This window comes from Anomaloglossus baeobatrachus, chromosome 1, assembly GCF_048569485.1.
Source record: "Anomaloglossus baeobatrachus isolate aAnoBae1 chromosome 1, aAnoBae1.hap1, whole genome shotgun sequence".
NCBI lineage: Eukaryota > Metazoa > Chordata > Amphibia > Anura > Aromobatidae > Anomaloglossus > Anomaloglossus baeobatrachus.
In genome coordinates, this window is record NC_134353.1 from 36,394,695 (window position 1) to 36,408,818 (window position 14,124).

General features: G+C 50.9%; 1 protein-coding gene across 1 annotated transcript in view; it reads right to left on the bottom strand.

Annotated features, from left to right (window-relative positions):
* Positions 1 to 14,124, bottom strand: part of GFRA4 (GDNF family receptor alpha 4) — a 617,177-nt gene that overhangs the window by 53,140 nt on the left and 549,913 nt on the right. The window contains exon 4 of the mRNA XM_075346410.1: positions 1,935 to 2,015. Coding sequence (XP_075202525.1) covers positions 1,935 to 2,015 — 81 coding nt within the window. The remainder of the gene's footprint in view (positions 1 to 1,934; positions 2,016 to 14,124) is intronic.

Here is a 14,124-nt window from a genome sequence, read left to right on the forward strand (position 1 = left end):
AGAAATTGTAGGAATTGTCACATTTCTTTACAAACACTCCACATTTTAGGAGGTCAAAAGTAATTGGACAAATAAACCAAACCCAAACAAAATATTTTTATTTTCAATATTTTGTTGCGAATCCTTTGGAGGCAATCACTGCCTTAAGTCTGGAACCCATGGACATCACCAAACGCTGGGTTTCCTCCTTCTTAATGCTTTGCCAGGCCTTTACAGCCGCAGCCTTCAGGTCTTGCTTGTTTGTGGGTCTTTCCGTCTTAAGTCTGGATTTGAGCAAGTGAAATGCATGCTCAATTGGGTTAAGATCTGGTGATTGACTTGGCCATTGCAGAATGTTCCACTTTTTTGCACTCATGAACTCCTGGGTAGCTTTGGCTGTATGCTTGGGGTCATTGTCCATCTGTACTATGAAGCGCCGTCCGATCAACTTTGCGGCATTTGGCTGAATCTGGGCTGAAAATATATCCCGGTACACTTCAGAATTCATCCGGCTACTCTTGTCTGCTGGTATGTCATCAATAAACACAAGTGACCCAGTGCCATTGAAAGCCATGCATGCCCATGCCATCACGTTGCCTCCACCATGTTTTACAGAGGATGTGGTGTGCCTTGGATCATGTGCCGTTCCCTTTCTTCTCCAAACTTTTTTCTTCCCATCATTCTGGTACAGGTTGATCTTTGTCTCATCTGTCCATAGAATACTTTTCCAGAACTGAGCTGGGTTCATGAGGTGTTTTTCAGCAAATTTAACTCTGGCCTGTCTATTTTTGGAATTGATGAATGGTTTGCATCTAGATGTGAACCCTTTGTATTTACTTTCATGGAGTCTTCTCTTTACTGTTGACTTAGAGACAGATACACCTACTTCACTGAGAGTGTTCTGGACTTCAGTTGATGTTGTGAACGGGTTCTTCTTCACCAAAGAAAGTATGCGGCGATCATCCACCACTGTTGTCATCCGTGGACGCCCAGGCCTTTTTGAGTTCCCAAGCTCACCAGTCAATTCCTTTTTTCTCAGAATGTACCCGACTGTTGATTTTGCTACTCCAAGCATGTCTGCTATCTCTCTGATGGATTTTTTCTTTTTTTTCAGCCTCAGGATGTTCTGCTTCACCTCAATTGAGAGTTCCTTAGACCGCATGTTGTCTGGTCACAGCAACAGCTTCCAAATGCAAAACCACACACCTGTAATCAACCGCAGACCTTTTAACTACTTCATTGATTACAGGTTAACGAGGGAGACGCCTTCAGAGTTAATTGCAGCCCTTAGAGTCCCTTGTCCAATTACTTTTGGTCCCTTGAAAAAGAGGAGGCTATGCATTACAGAGCTATGATTCCTAAACCCTTTCTCCGCTTTGGATGTGAAAACTCTCATATTGCAGCTGGGAGTGTGCACTTTCAGCCCATATTATATATATAATTGTATTTCTGAACATGTTTTTGTAAACAGCTAAAATAACAAAACTTGTGTCACTGTCCAAATATTTCTGGACCTAACTGTAACTACTATAATACTGCCCCTATGTACAAGAATATAACTAGTATAATACTGCTCCTATGTACAAGAATATAACTACTATAATACTGCACCCTATGTACAAGAATATAACTACTATAATACTGCCCCCTATGTACAAGAATATAACTACTATAATACTGCCCTCTATGTACAAGAATATATCTACTATAATACTGCCTCTATGTACAAGAATATAACTACTATAATACTGCCCCCTATATACAAGAATATAACTACTATAATACTGCCCCCTATATACAAGAATATAACTACTATAATACTGCCCCCTATATACAAGAATATAACTACTATAATACTGCCCTTATGTACAGGAATATAAGTGCTATGATGTGATGTGCGTGTGATCATGTGCACATCTGGTGGAGGACAGGGCATGCAGCGAGGGTGTAATTACCTGCTGTGATGGACGCCAGACGCACATAGTCGAACCCCCTCACGAATGATTCGTACGGTGAACTCTCTAAGACACTTACACCTGAAAAAGAAAGCAGAGTGTTGCGAGTTACTGCCGCTTCTATTGTCAGTCCCTTCTGATATCGTCTGTTACAGTCTCATTATTTTCGCTTTCCACAAAGGTAACATTTGACCATCAATTTCATGCGAAACCGATGCGACGGAATGCTGCTCCGCGGAAGGAGCCATTATGGCGGGAGCGGGCCGAGCGCTCCCCGCCATCATCTCACTTTATAGGAAGTTTCTTTGCTCTTGACAGAAATAATATTTATTCAAAGCCAAGTCTGGAAATGAAACGTTTCAATTGTCAATTTTTCATCTTTGATATTTGCGCGGTATAATGTGGAGGCGGCCTCAGACCTCGCGCGCACACCGCCATTCCCACCGCTATTATTTTGTAATAAAAAGCCATAAAAAATGTGCTCAGTCAGCGGCTGAGAGAGAAAACGCCGCCATCACTGCCCGCTTATATTATACTAGAAGGTGGCCGGATTCTACGCATCGGGTATTCTAGAATTTACGTATTGTGTAGTTCATGTATGATTTTTGTTATATATATATATATATATATATATATATATATATATATATATATATATATATATAGATGTTGTTGTGTGTAGTTACCAAGTGTTTGTGTAGGGCGGTGTACATGTTTTGGGTGTTGTCTGGGTGTGGCGGGGGGTGAGAGCGGTGTTGTACGTGTGTAGCGTTGTTTGTGGAGCGCTGTGTGTCTGTAGCGTTGTGTGTGTGTGTGTGTTGCGTGGTTTGTGTGGGTGTGGGGTGTGTGGTGTGTTTTGGGGGGAGGTATGTTTTGTGCAATGTGTGTGTTGTGCGGTATGTGCGTATATTTGTGTGTGCCGCACTGTTTGTGTGTTGGGTGTTGTGTGTGTGCGGCGTTGTCTGTGTGTGTGGGTGTCTGTGTAGGGCAGTGTTTGTGGTTCCCAGTGTGTGTGTGGTGTGTTGTGCAGTGCGTGTGTCGCGGTGTGTGTGTGTTTTAGGGGGAGGTGTGCACCCCCCATCGTGCTCCATCCCCCATGCTGCGCACCCCCCATTGAGCTCCATCCCCCATGCTGCGCAACCCCCATCGTGCTCCATCCCCCATGCTGCGCACTCCCCATTGAGCTCCATCCCCCATGCTGCGCACTCCCCATCATGCTCCATCCCCCATGCTGCGCACCCCCCATCGTCCTACATCCCCCATGCTGCGCACCCCCCATTGAGCTCCATCCCCCATGCTGCGCACTCCCCATCGTGCTCCATCCCCCATGCTGCGCAACCCCCATCATGCACCATCCCCCATGCTGCGCACCCCCTATCGTGCTCCACAGTCACACATCAGACAGTAAACACGCACACATCTGATCGCATACACTCACACACACACCCCACTTCTCCCTGTGCCCACCGGTGGGCGGTCCCAGCAGCTGTGCTGCACGCCGTGCTCCTCTGCTGACACACAAATCCGATCGCATACCCTCACACACACACACTCACACATCAGAACACACTCACACACATCCTATTGCATACACGCACACACACACTGACAATATCGCACATACGCGCTCACACACTCCCAACATCCGGAGATACCACATGCTTCTGGCCATGTGATCCTCCGGCAGGTCCTGGAAGGTCACTGCACGCACAGGATCGCCGCCGAGAAGCAAGCAATATCACGGGATGTTGTGAGTGTGTGGATGCGATCTGATGTGATGTGTGAGGTGTGTGTGAGAGTGAGTGTGATCTGATGTGTGTGTGTCTGTTCTTATGTGTGCGTGTGTGTGTGTGTTCCGCCGCTGCAGGACCTTGATGCGCTCACCTCGGGGCGAGAGGCCATTCCGTGTGGGGGGCGGAGCCTGGGCAAGCGGCCAATCCGTGCGGGGGGGAGCCGAGGCGAGCGGCCAATCCGTGAGGCCGAGCAGCCAATCCGTGTGGGGGGGCGGGGCCATGGCGAGCCCAGCGGCCAATCCGCTGTTTGTCACCGTAAGGACACAATTTTGGAGCAAGACAGACAGACAGACAGACAGAATAAGGCAATTATATATATAGATACCGCCACTCACAATGCAGAAACTCAGTGCGACCGTGGTAATACAATATGTCACACCCAATGACGACGAGGGGTGGGCAAAGTAGGCAGCTGTCTATGGAAGCACCCAAGCATCCGAGCATGGTAGTGCCCGCTCATCACTAGTTACGAGTACTGAGCACCTGAGCATGGTAGTGCTCGCTCATCACTAGATACGAGTACCGAGCTCCGAGCATGGTAGTGCCCGCTCATCACTAGTTACCAGTACTGAGCACCTGAGCATGGTAGTGCCCACTCATCACTAGTTACCAGTACTGAGCACCTGAGCATGGTAGTGCTCGCTCATCACTAGTTACCAGTACTGAGCACCTGAGCATGGTAGTGCCCGCTCATCACTAGTTACCAGTACTGAGCACCTGAGCATGGTAGTGCTCGCTCATCACTAGTTACCAGTACTGAGTACCTGAGCATGGTAGTGCCCACTCATCACTAGTTACGAGTACTGAGCACCTGAGCATGGTAGTGCCCACTCATCACTAGTTACCAGTACTGAGCACCCGAGCATGGTAGTGCCCGCTCATCACTAGTTACCAGTACTGAGCACCCGAGCATGGTAGTGCCCGCTCATCACTAGTTACCAGTACTGAGCACCCGAGCATGGTAGTGCCCGCTCATCACTAGTTACCAGTACTGAGCACCCGAGCATGGTAGTGCCCGCTCATCACTAGTTACCAGTACTGAGCACCCGAGCATGGTAGTGCCCGCTCATCACTTTTTAAAATTATTTATTGATGTTCACATAATCCACATACAAAGCGTTTCGGTTAGCAAGCCTTCTTCAGGTAAAATATAAGCAAGCCTGGATTTTTTAAGGTTCTGATTTTTGTTGCCTATGTGAATCCAAGGGAGGATCGTCTCATAGTGTCCAGGGATTGCGGCAAGCCAAGAGTGTCCAGTTGCCGTGGCTCAATACAGCTACTTTCAAGGCGAATTATACCTTCAAAAAGCATTGAATCCATTTATATCCAGTCTTTTCACCATTTACTCCGCTTAGGTCAGCGCTGCACTTGTCTTCCCTTTCGTACCCATCCAGGCAAACTATTCAATTTATCATATTTCTGGCTGCAGAATGAGTTAACTGAGACTCTGACAGTGAGCTCGTTTGTAGCTCTTATCTGTCTTTTTTTTCTGAGCTTTTGTCATCCAGTTTATGACCGCAGACTATATGAAGTTAATTGGGTAGTAAACAAAAATCTTATAAAAGCCTAAAGGCTGCTTTATACACTGCAATTAATCGTGTGATCGCATTTGCGATCGCACCCGTCCCCGTCGTTTGTGCGGCACATGCAATTTGTTGCCCGTGTCGCACAATGCTGTAACCCCCCGTCACACGCACTTACCTCCCAAATGATCTCGATGTGGGCGGCGAACATCCTCTTCCTGAAAGGGGAGGGACGTTCGGCGTCGCAGCGACGTCACACAGCAACCGCCCAATAGAAGCGGAGGGGCGGAGATGAGCGGGACGCAACATCCCGCCCACCTCCTTCCTTCCGCATTGGTGGCGGGAGCCGCGGGACGCAGGTAAGCTGCAGTTCATCGTTCCCGGGGTGTCACACGGAGCGATGTGTGCTGCCCCGGGAACGATGAACAACCGGAGCACAGAAGGACATGTGATATTTAGAAAATGAGCGACGTGTCAACGAGCAACGATAAGGTGAGTATTTTTGCTTGTTAACAAACGCTTGTAGCTGTTGTGACACCCTGGACTAGCCAGGTAGTCACAAACACAACATCACACACACCCCCTCCCCTGGTTAGGCAACAACAGTCAAACAAAATCCTCGTTGCTTCCTCCAGGGTCTGATGTCCACACCAGATGGGGCGGAGCCAGGCAGTTGGCCCCACCCACCAAGGAGTTCACAGGCCTGGAGGCGGGAAAAATCAGTTAGTTGAGAGTTGAGTTGCAGTCAAGTTCAGGAGAGTTGGGAGTTGAAGTTTGGAGTTGAAGTAGAGAGGAGGAAAACTGTTAGTGTCTGGGTCGGAGCCCAGGCACGTACAGCAAGGTCGGCAGACGGTGGTGGCCGTCTGCAGGAGGTGGTGCAAGTCAGCGGAACCGTAGGACCGGGGATGGGTGGTGGCCCGCCGGTACCGAGCCGGGGAGCAGATCTGTACCAAGCACAAAGGCAGGGCCATCAGACCCCAACCAGGCTAGGAGCCACCGACAACGGTCAAATCCGATAGTGACCGGGACCCCAGGGGTTCCCTCACACCCAAGACCCGACAGAAGGCAACCGTCCACACAGTGAGGATAAAAAGCCACCGCCATAGGCTAGAGATCCAAGGGCCAGCGCCTGCGGGCAAAACGGGCTCCTTCGGTACATACACGCCAGGGAGCGGACTACCAGTGGGAAACCATCGGAGTTAACACATTCACAGCGGTGCAGGGAAAGACAGCCACCACCAACCTGTCCGGGGAGAGCAAAGACACTGCAGCCGGCTGCGGGACCCGTCCATCCAGCCGTTTGGTTTACCAGAGACTCTGTGAATCTGTGCCTGAGTGAGTACAACAGTGCCATCCGGCACCGCGCCGCGCTGCCCCTGCAACCCTGCACCCCCACCTTCCTGCCTCCCCGTACCACCACCAGGCCCCGGGATCACCAACCCCTACCCACGGAGAGGGAACCAACATCCTAGCTGCTCCCTGCCATCGCTCCCGGGATCCCCGTCACCAGCAGCGGTGGTGCCCATTATCACCACGACCCGTGGGTGGCGTCACGAACTATCTCCCCAAACAAACCACACCTTTTCACTCGTGGGCGAGGAGCGCTGCTCGAGTCCCCGGGTCCGGCCCACCGCTCAAGCCACCGAGCAGCAGCAGCCCTGGACCCGAACGTAGCGAGCGTGGTCCCTCCGCCCGTGACACTGTCACATGCTACGATATGTCAAACGGAGCCAGATGTGCGTCACTAACGGCGTGACCCCGATGACATATTGTTTGATATATCGTAGCGTGTAAAGCCCGCTTAACGGTACAAAATACATTTTAAGCGCGTACAACTGCAAAAATTATTTAAATGCATTTAAGAAAAAAAAAGAAGATTATTATCCATCCAACACATGATGCTGGATGTCAGAAACAGCCGGTGGCAAGGTCGAGAAGTTGAGCCGTGCCGAGCTGTCTGGTGGGTCATGTTGCTCTTCAGTTACTTTTTCTGAGCCTTGCCAAGCTTTCTGGTGGGTTTTTTGTTCTTTGGTTACTTCTTCTGAGCCATGCCGAGCTGTCTGGTGGGTCCTTTTGCTCTTCGGTTACTTTTTCTGAGCCGTGCCGAGCTGTCTGGTTGGTCCTTTTGTTCTTCAGTTACTTTTTCTGAGCCGTGCTGAGCTGTCTGGTTGGTCCTTTTGTTCTTCAGTTACTTTTTCTGAGCCGTGCCGAGCTGTCTGGTGGGTCCTTTTGTTCTTCACTTACTTTTTCTGAGCCGTGCAGAGCTGTCTGGTGGGTCCTTTTGCTCTTCGGTTACTTTTTGTGAGCCGTGCCGAGCTGTCTGGTGGGTCCTTTTGCTCTTCGGTTACTTTTTGTGAGCCGTGCCGAGCTGTCTGGTGGGTCCTTTTGCTCTTCTGTTACTTTTCTGAGCCGTGCTGAGCTGTCTGGTGGTCCTTTTGCTGTTTGGTAATTTTTCTGAGCTGTACCGAGCTGTCTGGTGGTCCTTTTGCTGTTTGGTAATTTTTCTGAGCTGTGCCGAGCTGTCTCGTGGGTCCTTTTGTTCTTCGGTTAGTATTTCTGAGTCGTGCTGAGCTTTCTGGTGGGTCTTTTTGCTCTTTGGTTACTTCTTCTGAGCCATGCCAAGCTGTCTGGTGGGTCGTTTTGCTTTTCCATTACTTTTTCTGAGTCGTGCTGAGGTGTCTAGTGGGTCCTTTTGCTGTCCGGTTACTTTTACTGAGCTGTGCCGAGCTGTCTGGTGGTCCTTTTGCTCTTCGGTTACTTTTTGGGAGCCGTGGTGAGCTGTCTGGTGGGTTTTTTATGCTTTTCGGTTACTGTTTCTGAACCGTGCTGAGCTGTCTGGTGGGTCCTTTTGCTCTTCAGTTAGTTTTTCTGAGCCGTGCCGAGCTGTCTGGTTGGTCCTTTTGTTCTTCAGTTACTTTTTCTGAGCTGTGCTGAGCTGTCTGGTTGGTCCTTTTGTTCTTCAGTTACTTTTTCTGAGCCGTGCCGAGCTGTCTGGTGGGTCCTTTTGTTCTTCACTTACTTTTTCTGAGCCGTGCAGAGCTGTCTGGTGGGTCCTTTTGCTCTTCGGTTACTTTTTGTGAGCCGTGCCGAGCTGTCTGGTGGGTCCTTTTGCTCTTCTGTTACTTTTCTGAGCCGTGCTGAGCTGTCTGGTGGTCCTTTTGCTGTTGGGTAATTTTTCTGAGCTGTGCCGAGCTGTCTGGTGGTCCTTTTGCTGTTTGGTAATTTTTCTGAGCTGTGCCGAGCTGTCTCGTGGGTCCTTTTGTTCTTCGGTTAGTATTTCTGAGTCGTGCTGAGCTTTCTGGTGGGTCTTTTTGCTCTTTGGTTACTTCTTCTGAGCCATGCCAAGCTGTCTGGTGGGTCGTTTTGCTTTTCCATTACTTTTTCTGAGTCGTGCTGAGGTGTCTAGTGGGTCCTTTTGCTGTCCGGTTACTTTTACTGAGCTGTGCCGAGCTGTCTGGTGGTCCTTTTGCTCTTCGGTTACTTTTTGGGAGCCGTGGTGAGCTGTCTGGTGGGTTTTTTATGCTTTTCGGTTACTGTTTCTGAACCGTGCCGAGCTGTCTGGTGGGTCCTTTATGCTCTTCAGTTAGTTTTTCTGAGCGGTGCCGAGCTGTCTGGTGGGTCATTTTGCTCTTCGGTTACTTTTTCTGAGCCGAGCTGAGCTGTCTGGTGGGTCATTTTGCTCTTCGGTTACTTTTTCTGAGGCGAGCTGAGCTGTCTGGTGGGGTCTTTTTGCTTTTCGGTTACTTTTTCTGAGCCGAGCTCTCTGGTGGGGTCTTTTTGCTCTTCGGTTACTTTTTCTGAGCCGTGCCGGGCTGTCTGGTGGGTCCTTTTGTTCTTCAGTTACTTCTTCTGAGCCGTGCCGAGCTGTCTGGTGGATCTTTTTGCTCTTCGGTTACTTTTTCTGTCTCTGTGGAGGGATTGTCCCATCTTTGGTTTTGGAGCTGAGCTGTATAACTGGTTATTGTTACTGACCGCAAGCAGAGATCTTGTCTGACCCGTTCCGTCACTTTCCTCCAGATTCCTCCGCTTTTCCCTCCAGCAGTAGATTGTGCCCGCGCCTGACACTCATCCGCAGCTCCATTTCACCAGCGAGACGTTTTCCATAATTTGTTGCATACGGGGCTCGTAGTAAACAGCCTCAGAAAGCCGTGCATGTGTTTTTGGCCTCCATTATTATTGCTGCCATGGTCTATTACTTGTGATATTACAGCAACAACATTTTTTCGGAGCAGTTAAAATAGACAGACACCAGCGCGTATTGATTACAGCGAGCGGCCGGCTACACGGCAAATGATGGAAATAAATCATGGCTGCGGGAAGGGGGCACATTGATGGCGAATGCTCTCAGAGGAGCAGCTGATTTACAGGAACAGTTCCCTTTTTATTTTAGCGGTCCGGCATTGTGGTCACCCGGTGATGTGTAGACTGCCCGTCCAGTGTTACCGGTGACAATGGCTCCGGAGGGTCCCATGTTATACTGTGTGCTCTGACCACCCCCGGGCGTTCCCTATGTACGGTGTATTCAGTCCACAGCGGCCCCATGATATACAGAGCCTCCAGGTCTATGGCCTATATATTTAGGATGATTCAGGGTGATCCCATAATTATTCCGGGCTGGACTAATGGATATCAAAGTCAGAAACGAGGGGCACATACTGCAGCCCACCACAAATTTAATTCTACGCTACCTCCCTTCCCTAATCTCTTCAATATTATTTCTAGTGGAGGCCATTCATTTTGCCACCCAGTACGGAATCATTTTTATGGCCCCCATCGTGCCCACCACACAGTACAATGCCCACAGTGGACCCCCACCCCATTACTTTGTGAAGTGACCCCCACACACTGTAATATACTACCGCAGTGCCCACCACACACTATAAAGTCCACAGTGTCCCCACACATACAGTATTATCCCCCACACAGTATAATGCCCCTATATTGCATTAACACACATCATGATGCCCCCATATTGAGACCCCAAAACTCAGTATGTGCCCGCAATGCCCCCTCATATACTATATAATACCACACAGCCTCCCACACAGTACAATGACCCCCACAATGCCTCAACACACAGTATGATTCCCCAAAACTCAGCCTGATGCTGCCACTGTCCCCCCCACATAGAGTATAATGCCTCATATTTTACCCCATTTAATATAATGCCCCTACATTGCCCCATCACACATTATGTGCCCCATATAGAGATCTTAAAATTCTCACAATTCCTCCTACTGGTGTGTATGGATGCAGTGATTGACAGTTCAACCATCCAATTGTGGGCAGGGGCATGCTGAGCTGTCAGTATGGCAATGGACAGTTCAGCCAGCCAATGGGAGACAAGGGCATGCTGAGCTGTCAGTATGGCGATGGACAGTTCAGCCAGCCAATGGGAGACAAGGGCATGCTGAGCTGTCAGTATGGAGAGGGACAGTTCAGCCGACCAATGGGAGACAAGGGCATGCTGAGCTGTCAGTATGGTGATGGACAGTTCAGCCGACCAATGGGAGACAAGGGCATGCTGAGCTGTCAGTATGGCGAAGGACAGTTCAGCCGACCAATGGGAGACAAGGGCATGCTGAGCTGTCAGTATGGAGAGGGACAGTTCAGCCGACCAATGGGAGACAAGGGCATGCTGAGCTGTCAGTATGGAGAGGGACAGTTCAGCCAGCCAATGGGAGACAAGGGCATGCTGAGCTGTCAGTATGGTGATGGACAGTTCAGCCGACCAATGGGAGACAAGGGCATGCTGAGCTGTCAGTATGGCAATGGACAGTTCAGCCGACCAATCGGAGACAAGGGCATGCTGAGCTGTCAGTATGGCAATGGACAGTTCAGCCGACCAATCGGAGACAAGGGCACGCTGAGCTGTCAGTATGGAGAGGGACAGTTCAGCCGACCAATGGGAGACAAGGGCATGCTGAGCTGTCAGTATGGAGAGGGACAGTTCAGCCGACCAATGGGAGACAAGGGCATGCTGAGCTGTCAGTATGGAGAGGGACAGTTCAGCCGACCAATGGGAGACAAGGGCATGCTGAGCTGTCAGTATGGAGAGGGACAGTTCAGCCGACCAATGGGAGACAAGGACATGCTGAGCTGTCAGTATGGAGAGGGACAGTTCAGCCAGCCAATGGGAGACAAGGGCATGCTGAGCTGTCAGTATGGCAATGGACAGTTCAGCCGACCAATCGGAGACAAGGGCATGCTGAGCTGTCAGTATGGCAATGGACAGTTCAGCCGACCAATCGGAGACAAGGGCATGCTGAGCTGTCAGTATGGAGAGGGACAGTTCAGCCAGCCAATGGGAGACAAGGGCATGCTGAGCTGTCAGTATGGCAATGGACAGTTCAGCCAGCCAATGGGAGACAAGGGCATGCTGAGCTGTCAGTATGGCGATGGACAGTTCAGCCAGCCAATGGGAGACAAGGGCATGCTGAGCTGTCAGTATGGAGAGGGACAGTTCAGCCGACCAATGGGAGACAAGGGCATGCTGAGCTGTCAGTATGGTGATGGACAGTTCAGCCGACCAATGGGAGACAAGGGCATGCTGAGCTGTCAGTATGGTGATGGACAGTTCAGCCGACCAATGGGAGACAAGGGCATGCTGAGCTGTCAGTATGGCGAAGGACAGTTCAGCCGACCAATGGGAGACAAGGGCATGCTGAGCTGTCAGTATGGAGAGGGACAGTTCAGCCGACCAATGGGAGACAAGGGCATGCTGAGCTGTCAGTATGGAGAGGGACAGTTCAGCCGACCAATGGGAGACAAGGGCATGCTGAGCTGTCAGTATGGCAATGGACAGTTCAGCCGACCAATCGGAGACAAGGGCATGCTGAGCTGTCAGTATGGCAATGGACAGTTCAGCCGACCAATCGGAGACAAGGGCACGCTGAGCTGTCAGTATGGAGAGGGACAGTTCAGCCGACCAATGGGAGACAAGGGCATGCTGAGCTGTCAGTATGGAGAGGGACAGTTCAGCCGACCAATGGGAGACAAGGGCATGCTGAGCTGTCAGTATGGAGAGGGACAGTTCAGCCGACCAATGGGAGACAAGGGCATGCTGAGCTGTCAGTATGGAGAGGGACAGTTCAGCCGACCAATGGGAGACAAGGACATGCTGAGCTGTCAGTATGGAGAGGGACAGTTCAGCCAGCCAATGGGAGACAAGGGCATGCTGAGCTGTCAGTATGGAGAGGGACAGTTCAGCCAGCCAATGGGAGACAAGGGCATGCTGAGCTGTCAGTATGGCAATGGACAGTTCAGCCGACCAATCGGAGACAAGGGCATGCTGAGCTGTCAGTATGGCAATGGACAGTTCAGCCGACCAATCGGAGACAAGGGCATGCTGAGCTGTCAGTATGGAGAGGGACAGTTCAGCCAGCCAATGGGAGACAAGGGCATGCTGAGCTGTCAGTATGGAGAGGGACAGTTCAGCCGACCAATGGGAGACAAGGGCATGCTGAGCTGTCAGTATGGCAATGGACAGTTCAGCCGACCAATCGGAGACAAGGGCATGCTGAGCTGTCAGTATGGCGAAGGACAGTTCAGCCGACCAATGGGAGACAAGGGCATGCTGAGCTGTCAGTATGGAGAGGGACAGTTCAGCCGACCAATGGGAGACAAGGGCATGCTGAGCTGTCAGTATGGCAATGGACAGTTCAGCCGACCAATCGGAGACAAGGGCATGCTGAGCTGTCAGTATGGCAATGGACAGTTCAGCCGACCAATCGGAGACAAGGGCATGCTGAGCTGTCAGTATGGCAATGGACAGTTCAGCCGACCAATCGGAGACAAGGGCATGCTGAGCTGTCAGTATGGAGAGGGACAGTTCAGCCAGCCAATGGGAGACAAGGGCATGCTGAGCTGTCAGTATGGAGAGGGACAGTTCAGCCGACCAATGGGAGACAAGGGCATGCTGAGCTGTCAGTATGGCAATGGACAGTTCAGCCGACCAATCGGTGACAAGGGCATGCTGAGCTGTCAGTATGGAGAGGGACAGTTCAGCCGACCAATGGGAGACAAGGGCATGCTGAGCTGTCAGTATGGAGAGGGACAGTTCAGCCGACCAATGGGAGACAAGGGCATGCTGAGCTGTCAGTATGGCAATGGACAGTTCAGCCGACCAATCGGTGACAAGGGCATGCTGAGCTGTCAGTATGGCAATGGACAGTTCAGCCGACCAATCGGAGACAAGGGCATGCTGAGCTGTCAGTATGGCGAAGGACAGTTCAGCCGACCAATGGGAGACAAGGGCATGCTGAGCTGTCAGTATGGAGAGGGACAGTTCAGCCGACCAATGGGAGACAAGGGCATGCTGAGCTGTCAGTATGGTGATGGACAGTTCAGCCGACCAATGGGAGACAAGGGCATGCTGAGCTGTCAGTATGGTGATGGACAGTTCAGCCGACCAATGGGAGACAAGGGCATGCTGAGCTGTCAGTATGGTGATGAACAGTTCAGCCAGCCAATGGGAGACAAGGGCATGCTGAGCTGTCAGTATGGTGATGGACAGTTCAGCCGACCAATGGGAGACAAGGGCATGCTGAGCTGTCAGTATGGAGAGGGACAGTTCAGCCAGCCAATGGGAGACAAGGGCATGCTGAGCTGTCAGTATGGTGATGGACAGTTCAGCCGACCAATGGGAGACAAAGGCATGCTGAGCTGTCAGTATGGAGAGGGACAGCTCAGCCAGCCAATGGGAGACAAGGGCATGCTGAGCTGTCAGTATGGTGATGGACAGTTCAGCCGACCAATGGGAGACAAGGGCATGCTGAGCTGTCAGTATGGCAATGGACAGTTCAGCCGACCAATCGGAGACAAGGGCATGCTGAGCTGTCAGTATGGCAATGGACAGTTCAGCCGACCAATGGG